The following is an 18,504-nucleotide window of genomic DNA, read 5'->3' as shown; positions in this document are numbered from 1 at the left end:
TGTATTTCACTCAGCTCTCATGAGCCATGTAGAACTTGCTTCAGTCCTTGGAAGTTCAGTCATTTTAATAACTGCATTAGTTTCCTATGGCTCTGTAACAAACCACCACAAATTTAGTAGCTTAAAACAACACAAATGAACCTCACTGGGCTGAAATTGAGATGTAGGCAGGGCTATGTTCCTTTGTGGAGGCTCTAGGAGAGAATCTATTCCATTTTCTTACCTCTTGCATCTTCTAGAGGTACCAGAGTTCGTTGGTTTATGCCCCCTTCCAACTTCAAAACCAGTAATGGCTGGTCTGTCTTTCTCACATAGCATCACTCTGACACTCGCTCTTCTGCTTGCCTCTTCCCCATTTAAGGACCCTTGTGATTACGTTGGACCCACCTGGATAATTCAAGCTAATCTCCCTATTGTAAAATCAGCGGACTAGCAACCTTAATTCCATCTGCAAACTTAATTTCCCTTTGCCATGTAACCTAACATATTCATAGGTTCTAGGGAGTAGGATGTGGACATCTTTGGGGGACCATGTTCTGCCCACCTTAAAAATTAATCCTCACCTTTCTCAAAGCCCTTTTACAGACCTCATTTTACCCTGAAAATGCCTGTGAGATAGGTGAGTGGGTGGGATTAATGTCTTTTAGTGGATAAGGAAGCAGAAACAAGAGTCAAAGAAACGAAGGTAAACAAGAAATATCCAGGACCCCACCATGCAGTTCTCCTAAAAGCTGAATTCCCTTTGCAGTTTCACTGTGAAGTGGAGCAACTGAATGCTGAATCTAGGGAAATCAAGGAAGAAAGAAACAGAAAATCCTCAACCTAATAAGAGGCTGGATTTAAAAGGTTTACGCTTAGCTTCTGCTGGCTGGCACTCTTTGTCTCTTTTATTCTGTTCTTTTTGGAGGGAGTTGAATTAAAAACTTCCCCGATCTTAGCACAATTTCTCTACTCAGGGGTCAGATTTAAAAACAAAACTGAACACGTGCACCCACACAGACAGACAGACAGACAGACACACACACACACACACACACATACACACAAACTAGAACACCCTATTGGGGTTTTTGGCTGTCTTTTAGTCAATGATACAAGGATTTACATTGTTAAGACAGGAATTAAACTTGAAAACAACGTGCCTTCCAGAAACGGACACCTTTACCAGGTGGCTGGAGGTTGGCAGCAAACATCACATGTGCTCCCTGAGGCTTGAAAATGGTAAATATATTCTAGAGCGGCTCAGCATCTCAGAAAGCAATTATGGTAGAACACTCCTAGGGCGTGTTTGCCTCAAGGGTAAGTGGTGACTGATTCTTCATCTTCTAGCTCCAAAACACGCCTGTGTCAAATAGTTAACATGAAAAGGGAAGGACTGTTTGCGTTGGAGAGTCCCAACACAGTTTCCAGCATATTTTCCATTTGCCTGATTTGCTCTTGGCCCTGAATGGAGAGAAGGTGGAGTTTTCTCTACTGAAATCATGAAAATCTCTTTGCTGGCATGTGTGCATTCAGATCTGCTCATGATATTGCTCACGTTATTGACTGCAGCTGCGTTTGCTGTAAGTGAACCATGTCTCTGATGAGGATCACGTAGACTCGTGATTGCCCGCCTGTCCTTGCGATCGGAGTGGGCATTTCCATGAGGGGCTTGATTATTCTTTTATTTTTGTTGTGTCTTTTTCACTCCTCAATCCATGTGCCGATTTTGGTTTGTTTGCAAAAGGAAGAAATATTTGGCTCATTCCATTTCATACAGTAAAGGCAGCAGCTCACTGGGGGCTGTTTTTATAACCTAGAAGAATGAAGTTTTCAAAAGAAACTTGGCAAGCCATAGGTGTTATTAAGATTTTGTGTGATATGGAGCCACACAATAACACCCCACGTGCACATGTGCCTCACCCTTAACTCTATTCTTTTTTAAAGTTTAAAAATCAAAGCAAAACAAAACGAAAACTCTCCATCAAACTGTTATTAGATAAACTTGTACATTTGAGCGCCACAGTCTTTATGTCTATGAAATCCAAAATCAGTGAGGTTTTTTTGTTTCTGTAGGACCAAAAATTGATTTTGGGAAATATTTGTCTGATATTTAAAAAAATACCTTTTTATAAATGCTAAGGTATAAACACTGAGGAAGATCTGGCAACATCTTATATTTTTAAGATTACAATTTAGAAATACTCTGAGTTATAGATTCATAGGATTCAAGAAGTTATGAGTTTGTGGAAAGGTTTTCTCATTTTTTAATTTTAATAACCAGGCCCTTTACTGAGAGAAACAGAAAAGCATATGGGCACCTTAACTGGCACAGACCCACCAATGAATCAAATTGCCTCCCTCAGAATCCTTTTCTGACTGCTTCATATGACTGATCATTTTTCTCCCTTGTTCATTTCTGTGTGAGCTCTGGGTTTGTACTTCATTAAGTTGCATTTGCGGGATTTTGCTTTATAAGACGTAGCTTTCAGTTTTATTCTAAGGGAGGAAGGAGACGGAAGTGGGGGTGTGTGCCAAGCTGCTTCAAAAGCCCTGCTGCTTTCTGTCTTCAACAGGGGGTTCGTGCTCTGGACCCCTTGGTTATTTGAAATGGGACAAAATCTGGTCCAGTGAGGCCCAGAGTTCTCTCCACCAAGCACCCCTTTATTATTCTCTCTTATACCCCAAGTTTTGAAAGGTACTCCTAGACTGTAAGTGTCTTGCGCGCAGGAACAGTATCTTACTCATCCTAGAATCACCCGTGCTGCCAAGCAATGGGACCTCAATTAACCTACAGAACTGAACAGTGTCGTAAAGCTTTGGAATCAGACATGCTTTAATTTGAAACCCAGCTCTGCCAATTACAAGCTATATGATCTTACTTAACTTATTAAACCTCTCTGATACTCAGTTTTTCTCATTTGCAAAATGGTAAATGGTATTATTATAATGATACAATTATTATAATACCTTGGAGGAGTAAATAAGACAGAGCATGAAAAGCACTTGGCTTTTTGCAAGGACCTACCTCAGAAAATGGCATTCCTTTAAATTAGTCTACAAAAGGGTTTCCTAGTTTTATAAAAATTAATCAGATACACATCTCTTTAACCGCTAGTCAACTTTGATGAACCTGTAATGACTGAGGTCAATGCTCTGAGTTGGTCTAATTCCAACCAAAAGCAAAAAAACCTGGATTTTTAGTTCACCTGCTCAGCATTCCCATAGGTAAACATATTCAATTTTTAAAAAAACAGTAATAGCTCATTGGCCCTTTTTACTACTTGTTTTGACCCCTGGAGATCTGGGAGTCGAAGGTTGAGAAATAGTGTCATTGCTCCTGCTTTGGGGTCTAGATTGGATGGGTCTAAATCAACCCAAATATATCTTCAGAGCATGTGTTTGGGGAGAGAGCACTGCAGAGTGAAAAAGCGTGGTCTGTGGAGCCCCACAGGCATAGGTGTAAATCCTGTCTTCTACTTACTTGCTGCGGGACCCAGGACAAGTTTCTTAACCTTGACAGAGTCCCAATTTTAGCTTCTGTTAAATGGGAATAATTCGTGCCTTACAGAGATGTCCTGAGAATCAATGAGATAGCGATAAAGCCTGAGCACAGCATCGGGTACGTAGCAGGCACTCATTAAACAGTGGCTGTTATTTGAATTAGTTTTGGAAGTCCAGACAAATTAGAGAGTTTACTCTTAGTATAAGAATAGCTGTTGGCTTTAAAATCAAGATGATTTTTCATGCTACAAAGACATAGACATGAGTAAATGTGGTGTTTCTACCTTCTAGGGAGTTTACCTATTAAAGAGAGTACTGTATATTAAGAATGAGAGACAGGAGCTCTGAGTTCTAACATGGCTCACTTATTCATTCATCTGTGCATTCAGTCAACATTATTAAGTGTCTACAATGTGCCAAGGATGGTCTTAGGCCTGGGGATACAGTGAATAAGATATAGTCCCTGTCCTTAAGATGCTCATTGACTGTAGAGGAAACAGATATTCAAACTTTCCTTCTACCTCATCAAGACCTCTGCCCCCGCCCCCAGCCTTGTCTGCTGATTATTCTTCATGGTTTCATTTACACTTCTATCTAATAGGGATCCCAAGGGTCATTCATTCTGTCACTCTTAACAACACCTGAAAATCTCTGTACTGTGGTTTTTCTACTGCATTTGCCCCATATACTCCTAACTTTGGATCAACTTAACCATCTACTTTCTTCCCAAGAGTATCCAGATAGCAATAGAAAATGACCCAATTGTGTAGGTTGGAATAGCTGCATGCATCCATGGTCTCCAGCCTCAGCTAAGCTCTCAATACCACTTACTAATTTTTTGCCTGGTCCTGGTCACTCCTACCCTTCTTCACATCCCATGGTGTGGTCTTGTCTACCTCTTCAGTCTCATCTGTCTGCTCTCTTCCTGTCAGCTTGCCCTTGAGCATTACACACACTGCTTGGGATTCCCTACCCACAACATGAAATTTCTGGCCTCCTTGACTTTGCTCATGGCATCCCCCAGTCCTGGGGAGAAGGAGCCCTGATCAGCAAGGATTCAAGTAGTCAGTTCCTTGGCAGACACATGTCTAGAGTAGAGATGAGTGCCTCAAGTTATCATAGCTGAATGACATGAAAATCCATCTTTCATCTCATGATTATCAAGCAATTGTAATATTATAATTTGGCTTTTTAAATAGATTTTCTACAGGAAGAAAATATACTAGCAGTTGTATTTTGCATTATAAATTAATAAATTTCTACATCAAACTTTTATGAGTTTAGTTACTGTGATCACTCCTTTTGAGACTGTTTAGTTATGGATATACTAATAAAATTTCTCCTTTTTTTTTTTTTGCTGGGAAAGATTCGCCCTGAGCTAACATCTGTTGCCAATATTACTCTGGGTTTTTTTTTATTTTCTGCCCCAAAGCCCCAGTTTATAGTTGTATATTCTAGTTGTATGTGCTTCTAGTTCTTCTACATATGCCACTGCCACAGCATGGCTACCGACAGATGAGTGGTGTGGTTCCATGCCCAGGAACTGAACCCAGCTGCTAAAGCAGAGCATGCCGAACTTTAACCACTAGGTCATTAGGGCTGGCTCTAAAACTGAGTTTCTTGGTGGAAAAGCCAAGGATCAAATGACCAAACGCACACAGACAACCCCAAAGTAATTAGCTGACCTCCTGAGGTGATGTATCTATCTGATCTCCCTAAATCAACAATGACTCCTAAAGACCTTTACAACTCCAAGAACATGACTGCCTCAAGAGAAAGGAGGGGAAAAACCCTTGGATGAGACTTATTCTAGTGGAAATATCCCTAATGGGTGTATTTCACCTTGTTAAAAACATCCTTATAACAACATCTGATTTCTTCTTTTGAAGTTTTGATTTCCCATCAACCTCTGCAGTTCTAATTTGATCTCCCAAATGGACCTGGCCTCTCAGGAAGAGCAAGCCTTATGCCTGTGCCCAGTGTGCAGGGTACTCAGACCAGATAGAGCTCCTATGATACATTATCGGTAAGTCTCTTATCTTTTTAGACGGAGATAATCAAAATCCCTGCCTAATCAAGCCTGAGGGTCAAGTTTCTGGGCCCATAAAGCAACAAGGTGAGTTTAAGGACTTGGAAGGAATTAAATTGCCAGGAAATTCAGAATATAAAATTATAATATTTACCATTTATAAATGCTTATTCTGCTATGTTATCTTGTTTAACTCTCACAAAAGCCCTATGAGCACCCATTTTAAAGATGAATAAATTAAGGATTAAGTAAATCAGGCAACTTGACCAAGCTGATAAATGAAACAGATTTGAGTATAGGTCTACGTGCCTCCAAAGCCTGTGCTTTTAACCACAGTGCAAGACTCCCCTGAACTAAGTCCCTTTACTCACCAAGTATTTGCTGAACACTTACAGCGTGTTAAGCATCGAAAATACAAGGACAAATAAGACACTTGCCATGAAGACCTTAGAATTAAGTAGCAGGAGTCTAATATATAAAAATACATATAACACATTGTTTTAGATGCAGTCATAAAATATGAGCAGCAGAGATACAAAGAAAAGTGTACAAGTGTTACCTGGAAGTAGGTAGGGGACAATGGGAAATTTCCATAGAGGATATAACAGTTGAGTCAGGAATAAAAAATAAGTAGACTTTCGTTCGCCATGTACATAAGATTACTTCAGACAGAGACAGCAAGATGGAAGGAAAAGATCTGTAGGCAAAATCCAGAACAGTGCACTGAAGGACCTGCAGATGTAGGATGAGAGGGGTGCGAGATGAGGCCAGACAGGTGGGAAGACGCCTTGTATGCCATGCTAAGGAGTTTGGATCTCATGCTGCAGGAAATGGAGCGCCTTGTGGAATTTTTAGCAGAGTTGTGACATGATTAGATTTGGTTTTAAGATTTCTTAATAGGTACAACTGTAGGGAAGTACTGTAAAGTTGAGACATTTACTACTGCGACATGGAAGAGGACAATGAGATTGCTACTCTCCATGATCTGGTCGTTATACTTCTATTAACACATGCTTGTCCTCTCCTAAGACCACCCAGATATTTTCCCTTGGAAAACAGCACACAAGGAGTTCCTTAATTATGTACTATTGAACTGATTTTTTTTGAAAAGTGTATGTTGGAGGATGTACGTGTGTGTATAAAATGTATTTTGCACCTAGCATTTCAGCCTGTTATGAGATTCTTTTGAAATGTGATTGCATCATTTATCAAATTAGCTCTCCCTCTCAGCTATCATTTTCAAATACGGCAACGATATCTTCTAATTTTGTTTCAATATAGATATATCATTCATTGCCTACAGTATAACGTTCAAACTCTTTATTATAATATATAAAAGACTGATCACATCCTGATGCCAGTCTTTCCAGCTCCTCTCAAACCCTTCTATATACACCTCACATCAAACTACTTTTGGTTCTGTTCAGACCTTATATTTTCAAATGTCTGTCCCTTTGCCCACGTTGTTCCATCTGTCTGAAAGACTATCCTGCCCCCTAGACAGGATTTCTCATTTATTCTCATATTTTACATCGCTCTACTACAATATTATCATAAGCCCTTATGATCACCTTAAATTTGTCTCCTCTGTTAGCCCTTGGTGGAAGGGCAGGACTCAATCCTATTTATCTTTTTGTCCTGGAGTATCAAAGCATAGTGGATGGCATACTGTTGGAGCTAAGTAAGTTTACTTTGCAAAACAAAATTATAGCATATTAACAATATAAAGCACGAACATATCTTTTGCTGCTTTGCTTTGTAAATTACAGGACAAACAACAGTTAACTGCTCTCCTGCTTTCCTCAGCAGGGGTTTGTTGACCACAGAGAGCTCTAGTTTTTAGAATGGGAAAAAACTGACTCTTAATAGCTCTCATTCTTTTTAGGAAAGCTATTGAAGCGAAGTCCTAAACTTCCACTCTCTCAGGATCATTTTAGTACTTTCAGGCACTAATGAATCAAGCATTTATAAAGCAGTTATGAAATGTGCGTATCAAACATTTTTTAAAATTTGAATTTGAATATCAAACATTTTTCTCTTTTGGGCTATAATGTTGAGCAGTATATCCAGTGTGTTTTGATTAGAATATAAATAACTCAAGATCAGGAACTAAAAACCTTTAAAGAGGAATCGATAATACCACTTTCCTATCAGCCAAATATAGTGCCATTAGAGTTCTGAAAAATTAAGAGAGAAGGCCATTCTTGGTTGATTATTGTTTTAAAAAGTCTACATTTTTAATGTAGCCAAGTGCTAAACACCTACGTCTGTGAACAAGGAAGGACAAATTGCTGTGATGTATACGTTGTGACTGTACACACCTCACTAGGTTAAAAAGCCCTCTCTAGTCAAGGCTGTTGCTGTGGAACTTGTTTAGATTGAGAATGTTGATAAGATAAATTTCCAGTGTCTTCAGTATGTTCCATCTCTCCTCTGGTTTGTATGTTGTTTTTAAGAGTTCTTTCTTGACTTTCTGGTTAAAATGATTACACACTGATGCTTAGCGTCATTTTTCAGAAAGATGTGAATCTACGTAAGCACCAGGATACATTTAAACCTTGTAGTTAAACCTGTATTTAAACACATTTTTCTAGGGCCTGAATGTTTTGAAATGCTAAATGCTAAAGGGAAAAAAAAATTTTAGGATGATTCTTACAATTAACTGTTTAGTTTTGGTTTTTATTAAAACCCCCAAATTAACAGTCTTTAAAAAACTAGAATAAAGATAAATACCCATAACAAATTAGTGTTAATGGCACTTATAAAATACAGCATTTAAGTTTTCTGATAAACCTTTTCTAGGACCAAAATCTGATGTTTTACACTGTAACAGATTTACAGGGTAAACCGTTCCACTTGCCTCATTGTTTTCTGCCTCCATGCCTATTTTGCTATGCAAAAGCTTTATGTCAATTTACTTTTTGAGCCGTTTAAGACCAAACCAAATTATTCCTTCAGCACATTTTAAACAATCCCTTAAAGACCTCTTTTTCTTGGCTATGTTTCCAATCTTGGCTTATCACTATAATATTTCATGCTCCATGCTTCTGAAAAAATTCAATATTCAAGAACAAAGTAATCCAGAGCTTTCCTTCATTTCAGTCTTTTTATGTCCTAGGGCTGTCCCAACTCAATGACCCAGTTTTTATTGTGTCACATCTCACATTCTGTTGCTGACTGCAACCAGCTTGCCTAATCCTTTTCCTATCCTTATCAGTTTTCCCTTAATTCAAAAATCTTTTTTTTTTTTTATTCATTGCACTTCTCCTTTCACAGCTTTTAGTTTTTTTCCTCCATAGGAGACTCAGTGTTCCTGTGGTTCCTACTCAGAAACACAAAGATGAATAAGTCACTAAGGTCCATAAGTCTGTTCTTGTAAAAATTTTCATTATACTATCTTTAGAACTGTGGGTGGTAAATGGCAGAAAGCAGGTATTATAATTTGGCAATATGCATTGAGTCCTTAAAAATGTTCACGCTCTTTGATGCAGCAATTTCACTTCTGAGAATCTAGCTTATTAATTTAAAAAAAGCATCTAAGATAAGGAAAAAACTGTATACATGAGACGTTTATTAGAATGTTACGTATAAAAGCAAAAGAAGGAAACAACACAAATAGCAACAATAGGAGAGAAGTTAAATTACCATCTATCTTCTCGATGGAATATTGTGCAATCATTTAAGATGATGGTTATGTGACTATGTAAAAAGATGGGTAAATATTTATAACGTTTTCAGAAAAGCATGGTGCAAAATTTAAGTGCCAGTGATCACAACTATGTTTTTAAAAAGCATTTGCAAAGGGAAAACTGCAAGGAAATACGACATTTGCTAATAGTTGTTATTTTAGAGTGGTGGAATTATAGATGATTTTTCTTTCCTTTACTCTCAAAATCTTGATTCAATTTTTTTTTAAGTTTTTAAAACCTATAGTCTTAACTAATGCAAATTAAGAACCATCCAGATAGGTTATGTCAAATAAAATTTATAAAAAACTATTTCAGATAGAGCTCTCTATGAATCTAATAATAATCTAACAACTGAGGTAGGGGGGTGGCGAATAAGACAATGAGTATGTCATTTTGTTTACCATTGTGTGTAATCCCCAAAAGGATGAATTAGGAAAAAACTTTCAATACCTGTTTTAAAATGTAAAATAAATTTCTTTTTAACTTTAATAGGTTCTAGTCAAGTTTATTTTACAGCCATTGACTTTATCAAGGCTGGCTTGTTCTCTTCAAAGTTATTTTATCAAGTCTTACCTCTAGTCCAACCATTTCAATCCATTTTCCACACTGTCTTCAGAGAGATCTTTCTGAAACCTAAATCTGTTTGTGATATTCCACTGTTTAAAGTATTCAGGCATTCAGAATATTAAAATCTTTAGCTCAGTTTACTAGTTCCTCCCAAGCTTCTCTGCCTTACTGTGTGTCGTTTCTTCTCACGCACTCTTCCCATCAGCTTTACCAAACGGCATGTAATACCTGAAGCAATACTCTGAGTCACTATTATTTCTGTCCTTAATACTGAAATTAACACAATACCCACTCAGTCTTCAAACCTCAAGTGTTACTTTGTTTGGGAAGGCTTCCCAGATTCCTCCTATTTTATATGACCATTCTCTGTAATCCTATAGTGCCCTATCACACTGTGCAGCACTGATTTGCTTATCTGCCTTTTCCGTCAGACTGGAAACTTCTCATTTATTATTGTGCGCACAGGCAAGTATGAGTGAGCGTGTATGTATTCAACGGCACTCACTCCGCCACCCCCCCTCCCCGTGCTCTGACAGTGAGAGGTGTAGTGAATGCTAAATGATGTTGATTGAAGGGCCAGTGTGCTAATCCTGGACACTAAATGCTAAGAACAAACAGGGGGGATGCATTGGAAGCCAACGACTGTTATCTGCCAGGTATTTATCAGGTAGAAACTCATTCAACGCACCTCCCTGTTAAAGTTAGACTTTTCTACTTTGTCTGAAAGTTGTCTTGCAAATAGTTTACCTTCAACATCGTATCTCGGAGAACTGGGAGCACATCTTGTTTGTCTATGAACCCTCCACTATTCTTTGCATATACTAGGCATTCAAACATAAGCGGATTAAAATCCAATTTTTAAAAATCATTCTGATTTACAGAAGTTTACATCCACCTTGTCTGTGACGAGAAAAAGCCTCTGGAAGAAAAAATATGTGAAAGACAAAATATTTGTGAAGCTCAACATTGGAACTAGAAATTTGCAGAACAGTGTTGTGAATCCCCGGATAAAAAGATATAATAGGAATTAAGGATGGACAAACTTATTCAAATATAATAAAGATTGCCTAAACTCCAGATTTGCTAACATGTAAATATCTTCTCTACCTCAATTTTCATAGGGTTACGTAGGCAACCAGGTATATTCCAATAGGAAATACTGGTTCAGCCTAACACAAAATCATGGTTTTGTTGAGATGAAAAACAAAAGACTTGGTCATGTTCTCAAGTGACTTTTGTAGTTTCTTTTTTCCCACCCTTATTATATCTGCATTTTAAGCAATATAGTTATTACAGCGAAAAAAATTTTTTGGGAAAATTTTAATAAAATTCATTTTCCCCAAATTTTTGTAGTCTAAAAATTTTATTATAACTCTAGCATTTTAGCTATTAATCTCTTAATCCTAAATTAAACTTTAAATGTATCAGAGGCTCTTATATTTAAAACAAAACTCTGTAAACAATTGTTTAATAGAAAGTCTTTCTTTTTTCTAAGATTTTGTTTTTCCTTTTTCTCCCAAAACTCCTCAGTACATAGTTGTGTATTTTTAGTTGTGGGTCCTTCTATTTGTGGCACGTGGGATGCTGCCTCAGCATGGCCTGATGAGCTGGGCCACCGATGCAGAGCACGAGAACTTAACCACTCGGCCACGGGGCCAGCCCCAGAAAAAGCCTTTCTTGATCATTCCCTTAATTTATCTGCTATGTAGACTTAGTGCTCTTATTTTATATTTTCTCATAGAATCACTATCTGTTCCCATCTGGAAACACATGCAAATAAATATAAGTTTTAGAAAACTATCCAAGCAGAATTCTATTTTGAATTTCAAATTATTGGAGTATACCTAGTGACATCTTTGGTACTGGGGAAAGGTTAAGAAGCCAGTGCATAGGGGGAGAAATTTTTGATTGAACTTTATATAGAATAAGAAAAAACAGAAATAATAAAATTAGCATAAACAGTTTGGCCAGGTGAAATCAAAGGTGGGAAGTGAAAACATTTTCAAAAATTAAGCAATATCAGAATGAATAAGGCAAAATATGGAAATCCTAAGATGAAGATGAATTACAGAAAAGGAAAATTGGAAAGAACGATTTTAAATATAGCTACCACTGTCTCAGCAAAATACATTACTTATAAAGGCACATTTCCCTACAGGAAAGAAGAAAATATTATATCCCTTAAGATAATCCAATAATCACTTTAAAATGTTTAGACACACCCAAGCAACTTTGTTCTTAATGGAATTTCCTTAAATAGGTTTCTCCCATTAGCAAGGGAACATGCTCATTTAGGATCATGGATATAGTCCCTCTGGTCATCCTAGCTCTCACCATGTATTAACAGGCACTCTGGCTTTTCCAATCAAGCCTCATGTGAATTTACTGGGTATGAAGCAGTTCTTCAGTGAATAATGATGCAGTAGATGAGATCACGAGGGTTAATGTGCCTAGTACAGAACCCACTACCTAGAGGGCTCTCTAATATGGTAGTTTTTTTCCTCCTTTCTTCCCTTGCAACTCTGTAATAAAAATAATAAACCCACTGTATAGGAACTGTACAAAGAACTGTACAAAACAATTATACAAGAAAGGAATGATTTGTTGCAGATACTTTAACATATTTTATAATTTATTATAAAGACATTTTATACACCACTACCATAAATACTGAACATAGTTTTGTGAAAGTTACAATTTTATGATAAAAATATATCCTAAATACCATGATAACCCACCTGCTTTCTTGTTAACCTCACTATAATAGCTAAGACTAGGGTTAGAATTTAACCCTAGCAGAATGAAAATTTGGTGTCTCGGTTTATAAATATAGTCTAATACACCAGAATATTGACAAACATTTCCATATGCTTCAGATGTACTGCCAACACATGGATAGCCAACAAGTTTAAAAGAAATATTCACATTTCTAGTTAAAGGTGCTAACTAGAAATATCACAGTATATCTGGTAAACTGCGACCACAAATACAGATTTCTACACACCTGAAAAAGTCAACAGCAACAACAAAATTAAGATATTTGGCATCAGGTGGACAATATCTAGGCTTTAGGGTTGAATTACTGCTTTCATGGACTGTACAAGTAGTCTTATTGCCCCCAACTTTGGTGTTTCAGAGCTAGAGAGTATATATAATTCAAACCATTTGCTTTGGGGGCCAGCCCATGGGGTAGTGGTTAAGTTCATGCACTCTGCTTCGGCAGCCCAGGTTTGTGGGTTTGGATCCTGGATGTGGACCTGCGCTGCTTGTCAGCCATGCTGTGGCAGTGACCCACATACAAAATAGAGGAAGACTGGCACAGATGTTAGCTGAGGGCTGGTCTTCCTCAACCTAAAAAAAAAAAAAGAAAAAAAAAAGAGGAAGGTTGGCAACAGATGTTAGCCTAGGGCAAATCTTCCTCAGCGAAAAAAACACAACACTTGCTTTGTCCTTTTTCTCATGCTAGATCTCTGACATTTTCCTAACTCTTATAGTCTTCTAGAATGATCTTTCAGATTTTCACTCAACAGCACTGGGTCAAATCTCTTCTATACAGGATCTCATTCTTCTCATGCCTCCTCTATTTGTAGAGAGCCGGTCAAAGTCTTGAAGGTGGAAACGAGTTGCCAGCTGATTTACCATTTTTCTCAGGGTAAGAAATGCTGAAACAACTTGGAAAGTAAGGAACATACTGAAGATGATGTGTATCGCTTTTTCCAAGGGCAGATTCATTAGGCCTTCATTAAAGAGCAAGAAAAGAATTAAAGGCAACTGCAATAGAAGGCTCAAAAGCCAAAAGCCAGCCAACTCAGGAACCTGCAATGACACACATTAAGAGTAATCAGATGAGTAAAGTATAGTTTTTTGTCTATTTAGATAGGCAAGTACTTAGCACGAGTGAACCTACATTATGCGCTCTCTAATTCAAAAGGAGTATAACACTGTCCTCAGAGAATTTATAGTCTAGATTAGAAGAGAAAAGTAAAAGTAATTTATGTGACAATCCTCGAATACACACTTTAGTGAATAATTAAATGCACCACTTAGAGGGATAGACTAAATGTTACAAGAAATAAGACGAGAGTGATTAGGGTAGGTGAAAGAAAGAATTCAGGGATGTAGGCTTTTAAGTTGGGTAGAAGGAGAAAGAGGCGAGAAGGAGGTAAGTGAGCAAAGATGTGGAATGAGCATGATTGGGAATCAACACATCAGCCTGGAATGTATGTTTGGATTAGGAAATAGGAAGAAATACAGTGAGACAGGCTAGGTGGGGCCTAATTATGAAGGGCCTAGAGAACCATAGAAATCTTTGGGCATTATCCCTTAGCTCTGGTAACTATAAATGCTTAGGCAGCAGGATGATTCAAAAAACATGACTGGCATAGGAAATGAGTTTATAATTTCCCCCCGTTTTCTTATGCAGGATCCAAATAAATATGTTTGATTGACCAAGTACCTCAAGACTGGTGAGAAGAGGGAAAACTATCAATTCTTATGTGCTTACTACGTTCAGATACCTTTTATAAATTATTTCATTTAATCCCAACAAACCTGTGAAGTAAATATTTCCCCCATTTTATATATGAAGAAACTAAAGCTCAAGAGATTAAGCAAACAGACCACAGTGACAGAAGTGGTAAAGTTGGAGCCAGGCCTTAACTACAGGCCTTTGCTCCTTCACCACATCTCACTGCCTTTTCCTTGCTATGAAAACCTTATTGCATTTATGTGTAGACTGAGAAAAAGGAAAGAAGAGCCTACCTTCTCCTGCAGGTTCCCCATGTAGCCCAGATACAACCGGATAGCTTCAATCAAGGTTATTAGGATGATAACAGTGACCACAATGAATTTGTAGTAATCAGGCAAGATTGAATACTAAAAAAACAAAAATAAACACGTTTGTAAAATCTCATATATAGTAAAACTGTCTTGAGATAGAACAAAAATACTAAGAACTTTAATTTTACTAACAATGCAAGGGATGGGCAGAAGAGACCTCAGCATAAGTATAAAGGCACAGACTTACCTTCATCTGAAGCATCATAATACTGCTCACCCACCAAAGTGGGAAAAAGTAAGTGTTAAAATAAAGTGACATCTGCAATGCCAAACTGGAAACCACTTCATTATCTACAGAAGAAGTAAAGAGAAAAGGAACAAATTCTTAATCTTGGTCTACACCCTATAAATCCTTTAGTTCCTTAGAATAACTACAGTATTGACTCAATAAAACTCCAAATTTAAGCCTATTTATAATCATTGACTGTGAAAGAAAATATTCATCATAATACTATTTAGTTCATATATTGGCTGCTTGGGGGTATGTTTCATATTTTTCAATTATTTTACCATTTTGCCATTATAGTCTGCTGACTTTTTGTGCACTTACTGGTATAGATTAAATGTGGAATATCAATATGAATCATAGTGAACAGACAACACTAATTATCATTGCCTCCTTTGTAGAGTTCTTTGTAAAGAGCCTATAAAATGAACACACTAAATATACAAAAACTAATCTTTCACATATAAACTAATTTCATACAAAAACTAATCTCCCAAATCATAGACACACATGCCTTTTCAGCATACCCTAATCCCACCCATTCATTAAGACTCAATTCAATACCACTTTTTCCATAAATTCTCTCTTGATCATATTCCCCCGTCCCAGCAGAAATCTCTTTCCCCTCTAGGTACTTATCACTCTAACCTGTGTATAAGAAGTGTTAGCAAAGAACCACACTCCCCTCACTCGAGACACAGTCTGGTGTACTGAAGAGATCACGAGCTTTGGAGTCCAAGTAAACTCGGAACTCCCCAAACTCCCCTTAGCTCTGGATGCCAGACTTGGGATAAGTTACTTAACCTCTCTGAGCTTCAATTTCTTCATCTGTAAAATAGTAACATTAAAATTACCTCACAGGTTGCTTGTGAGGATTAGAGATAATATAAATTATTTCAACAACCACCATGCCTAGCACTTCGTAGGCACTCAATAAATATTAGTCCCCATTCCTTCTCTTTTACTTATTCACAGCCTCACTATAAGCACAGACCACATTCTACTCAAATTTGAGACCCTCATAGAATCTAGCATCTTGCTTTACACGTGGTAAATACCAAATATGCATAAGCAGAAAGAATGAATGAATGAAAACATACTGTTATAAGGACATTATCAGTGTGGCCATTCGTGAGTTTCGTTTATCTAAGGCTGATTACATAGCATTTTTTGCTTTTATGTAAGGGAGAAGGGCCCTAAATTAAGAATTTGATTTTGTAAATTGAGTCTCACAAATGCATCCTAAATTTGACCAAATTCTAACAATTTAAGAGCAGAAACATATTTTGAAATCAATTGCTCTAAATGTAGGAATGTACAAAGGCTCTAAAATAAATTTTTTTTTTTGCTGTTTCTCCCCAAATCCCCCCAGTACATAGTCCAGTTGTGACATGTGGGACGCTGCCTCAACGTGGCCTGAAGAGCGGTGCCATGTCAGCACCCAGGATCCGAACCGTCGAAACCCTGGGCCCCCAAAGCAGATTGCGCAAACTTAACCACTCCGCCACGGGGCTGGCCCCTAAGATAAATTTCTTAAAAACTGATTTTTTTGTCTCCACAGCTGAGTATTTTATATCTGTCACTTAATAAATTTAAAATTATAAGGAATAATCATGATCTCTCATAGCAAGAAAGCTTCCATTAGCTCCAAGAATATGCCTCACTACTATGATCTACTTTAAAAAAAATTGTGATGATCTACTTTTGCTTGCACCTATTTATTAAATTATCACTGATAAACCAATACATTCTTAAAATCTGTTATATCTGAAGGCAACTCACCAGCCTAGGATTTTTTTTCATAACAGTACAACTCTTGGTCAGCTGTGGACATGGTAAGGTAGACACTTTCAATTATAGTACAAATAATTAAACCTACTTCAGATCCACAAAGAAGAAAATGTAGAAAGATAACGATAAATTAGTTAAGCTGAAAATTTTAATACCTTTGGAGCAAAAACTGTAGTCAAATTTTGCAAAGAAGTTTTTATGTTAGAAATTTTGTACATGAGCATCTTAAGTTATACTGTCTGTATTTCAGCTGATCAAACTTATAATCATGCAATTGAAAACCAAATGACTATGTAAATGAACCCTGAAAGCACAAGACACGAATTTACTAAATTTTGCAAAAGTACGAGTTCTGTAAATGGAACTTAAATTAAAACATTATATAAATCAGGGGTAGGCAAACTACCAGCCAGCTGCCTGTTTTTGTATAGCAAGTGAACTAAAACCAGTTTTTCACATTTTTAAATAGTTGGGGGGGGAAATCAAAGAATAATATTTTGTGACACTGAAAATCATATGAAATTCAAATTTTAGTGTCCATAAATAAAGTTTCACTGGAACTCCACCATTTCAATTCAATTATCATTATCCGTGGCTGCCGCAGAGACCTTTGGCCTGCAAAGTCTAAAATATTTACTATCTGGCCCTTTACAGAAAACGTCTGCTAACCCCTGATACCTTGCATCATCAGATTTTAGTGCCTGTTAACCCTTAGCTTTAGAATCAGAACTGTAAAAACCTAATTTTTCACATTACCTTTTTCTCTGTACATCCTAAATCATGAAGAGGGCTACATGTGGGGGACAGGCAAGTAATCAGGGTGAAAAAACGCAACTGTGGGAATTTACTTTACTTTTCTCTGCCCTCTTTTAAAAATCCCTAAACCAGGCAAGAAGAAAAGATTTCTATTTCCCAGCAGAATTCAGTGATAAAACCGCATGGGAGTGGTTGACGCTATGTTGCCCATCATCACGATTTACGAGGAGGTGAAGGTGACTGCGTTATCACCTGTCGTCATGCTGAATGTAGCGTTGCTGTATTTTGTTACCAGACGTAGGGAAAGAGTTACATACAGGGAAGGGGAAGGAGAAAGCAGGGAAGAGGGCGAGTTTTGTCGAAGGCGATGCTAGTGTGGCAGCTGCCACTCTGGAGTGGATAGCGGTTCAAAATGACTCATTGAAAAAACTTCTTTCCATCTCTTCTGCCAGAAAACGGACTTGCGGTGGAACATACTTGTTTTGCTAGCTAAAGAAAAAAGGAAAAGAAATGTTATCGGGGTGGGGGTGGGGAGCGGGACGGGGAGACTGCCTGGGCTGTTTTCGCTCCATCCTGGCCAGCAGAGCCAGGGCGGACGCTGCAGAGGGAAAGCAACGTCGGCCTTCGCAGACGGCTGGGACAGGACGTGTGCTGCGAAGGCGGATTTTATATTTTTCTTTTTTGAAGAAGGCCAGCGCCAACTCAGCAGCACCACTCGCAATTCGCCAGCCAGGCCGCAGCGTGGTCAGCCCAGGACTGACCGGCGATCAGGGCGCTTCCCGCACTGCGGAGGGCCAGCTGAAGGCGAAACCGCCATTTTAGGTCCGGGCAAAGTCTGGCCGCACCACAACAGGCGCCAGGCCGTCGGCGGGCCACACCCCCTGCGCTGGGCCTTCGCCACTCACCCGGACCCTCGCTGTACTCCGGCCCGGTCCGGTTGGAGTCGCTGAACACGGTCCGGCTGAAGTTTCCCAGCCGCTGGCGGACCGGGTCCGGCAGCTCCATGCCCGGGCCTCGGAACCCCTCACAGCTGGGTTTGCGGACGCAGCCGCGCTCTGCGGTTCCCACGGCAACCGGGCGGCGCGAGGGCGCAGGCGCGGCCGCCCTGCGGGGCCCAGGTGCTG

The 18,504-nt window shown here is 38.5% G+C and overlaps 1 protein-coding gene across 3 annotated transcripts; it reads right to left on the bottom strand.

The window, feature by feature from the left end:
* Positions 1-13,096: 13,096 nt before the first annotated feature.
* TMEM17 (transmembrane protein 17) lies at positions 13,097-18,492 on the bottom strand. 3 transcript variants are annotated; one of them, XM_046660346.1, is made up of 5 exons: positions 18,286-18,422; positions 17,381-17,869; positions 14,795-14,898; positions 14,530-14,643; positions 13,097-13,584 (listed from the first exon to the last, which is right to left on the bottom strand). In XM_046660346.1, the coding sequence occupies exons 2-5, from the start codon at positions 17,394-17,396 to the stop codon at positions 13,306-13,308; spliced, it is 513 nt and encodes a 170-aa protein (XP_046516302.1). In that variant the 5' UTR covers positions 17,397-17,869; positions 18,286-18,422; the 3' UTR covers positions 13,097-13,305. The 3 variants fall into 3 exon arrangements, with proteins under 3 accessions (XP_046516302.1, XP_046516303.1, XP_046516301.1); XM_046660347.1 differs by having other exon boundaries at positions 17,633-17,869; XM_046660345.1 differs by lacking the exon at positions 17,381-17,869 and having other exon boundaries at positions 18,286-18,492.
* Positions 18,493-18,504: the final 12 nt, after the last annotated feature.

This window comes from Equus quagga, chromosome 5, assembly GCF_021613505.1.
Source record: "Equus quagga isolate Etosha38 chromosome 5, UCLA_HA_Equagga_1.0, whole genome shotgun sequence".
In the NCBI taxonomy this organism is placed as follows: Eukaryota; Metazoa; Chordata; class Mammalia; order Perissodactyla; family Equidae; genus Equus; species Equus quagga.
Note: the sequence above shows the minus strand (reverse complement) of the source record. Positions and strands in the feature narration are given on the sequence as shown.

Excerpts from the sequence above, each read along its gene's own strand:
- TMEM17 (XM_046660345.1), bottom strand. The coding sequence starts at position 18,385 with ATGGAGCTGCCGGACCCGGTCCGCCAGCGGCTGGGAAACTTCAGCCGG. Across the intron at positions 14,644-14,794 it reads TTATGATGCTTCAGATGAAG|TATTCAATCTTGCCTGATTA; the intron begins GTAAGTCTGTGC and ends TTGTTTTTTTAG. Across the intron at positions 13,585-14,529 it reads TGGGGAACCTGCAGGAGAAG|GTTCCTGAGTTGGCTGGCTT; the intron begins GTAGGCTCTTCT and ends GTGTCATTGCAG.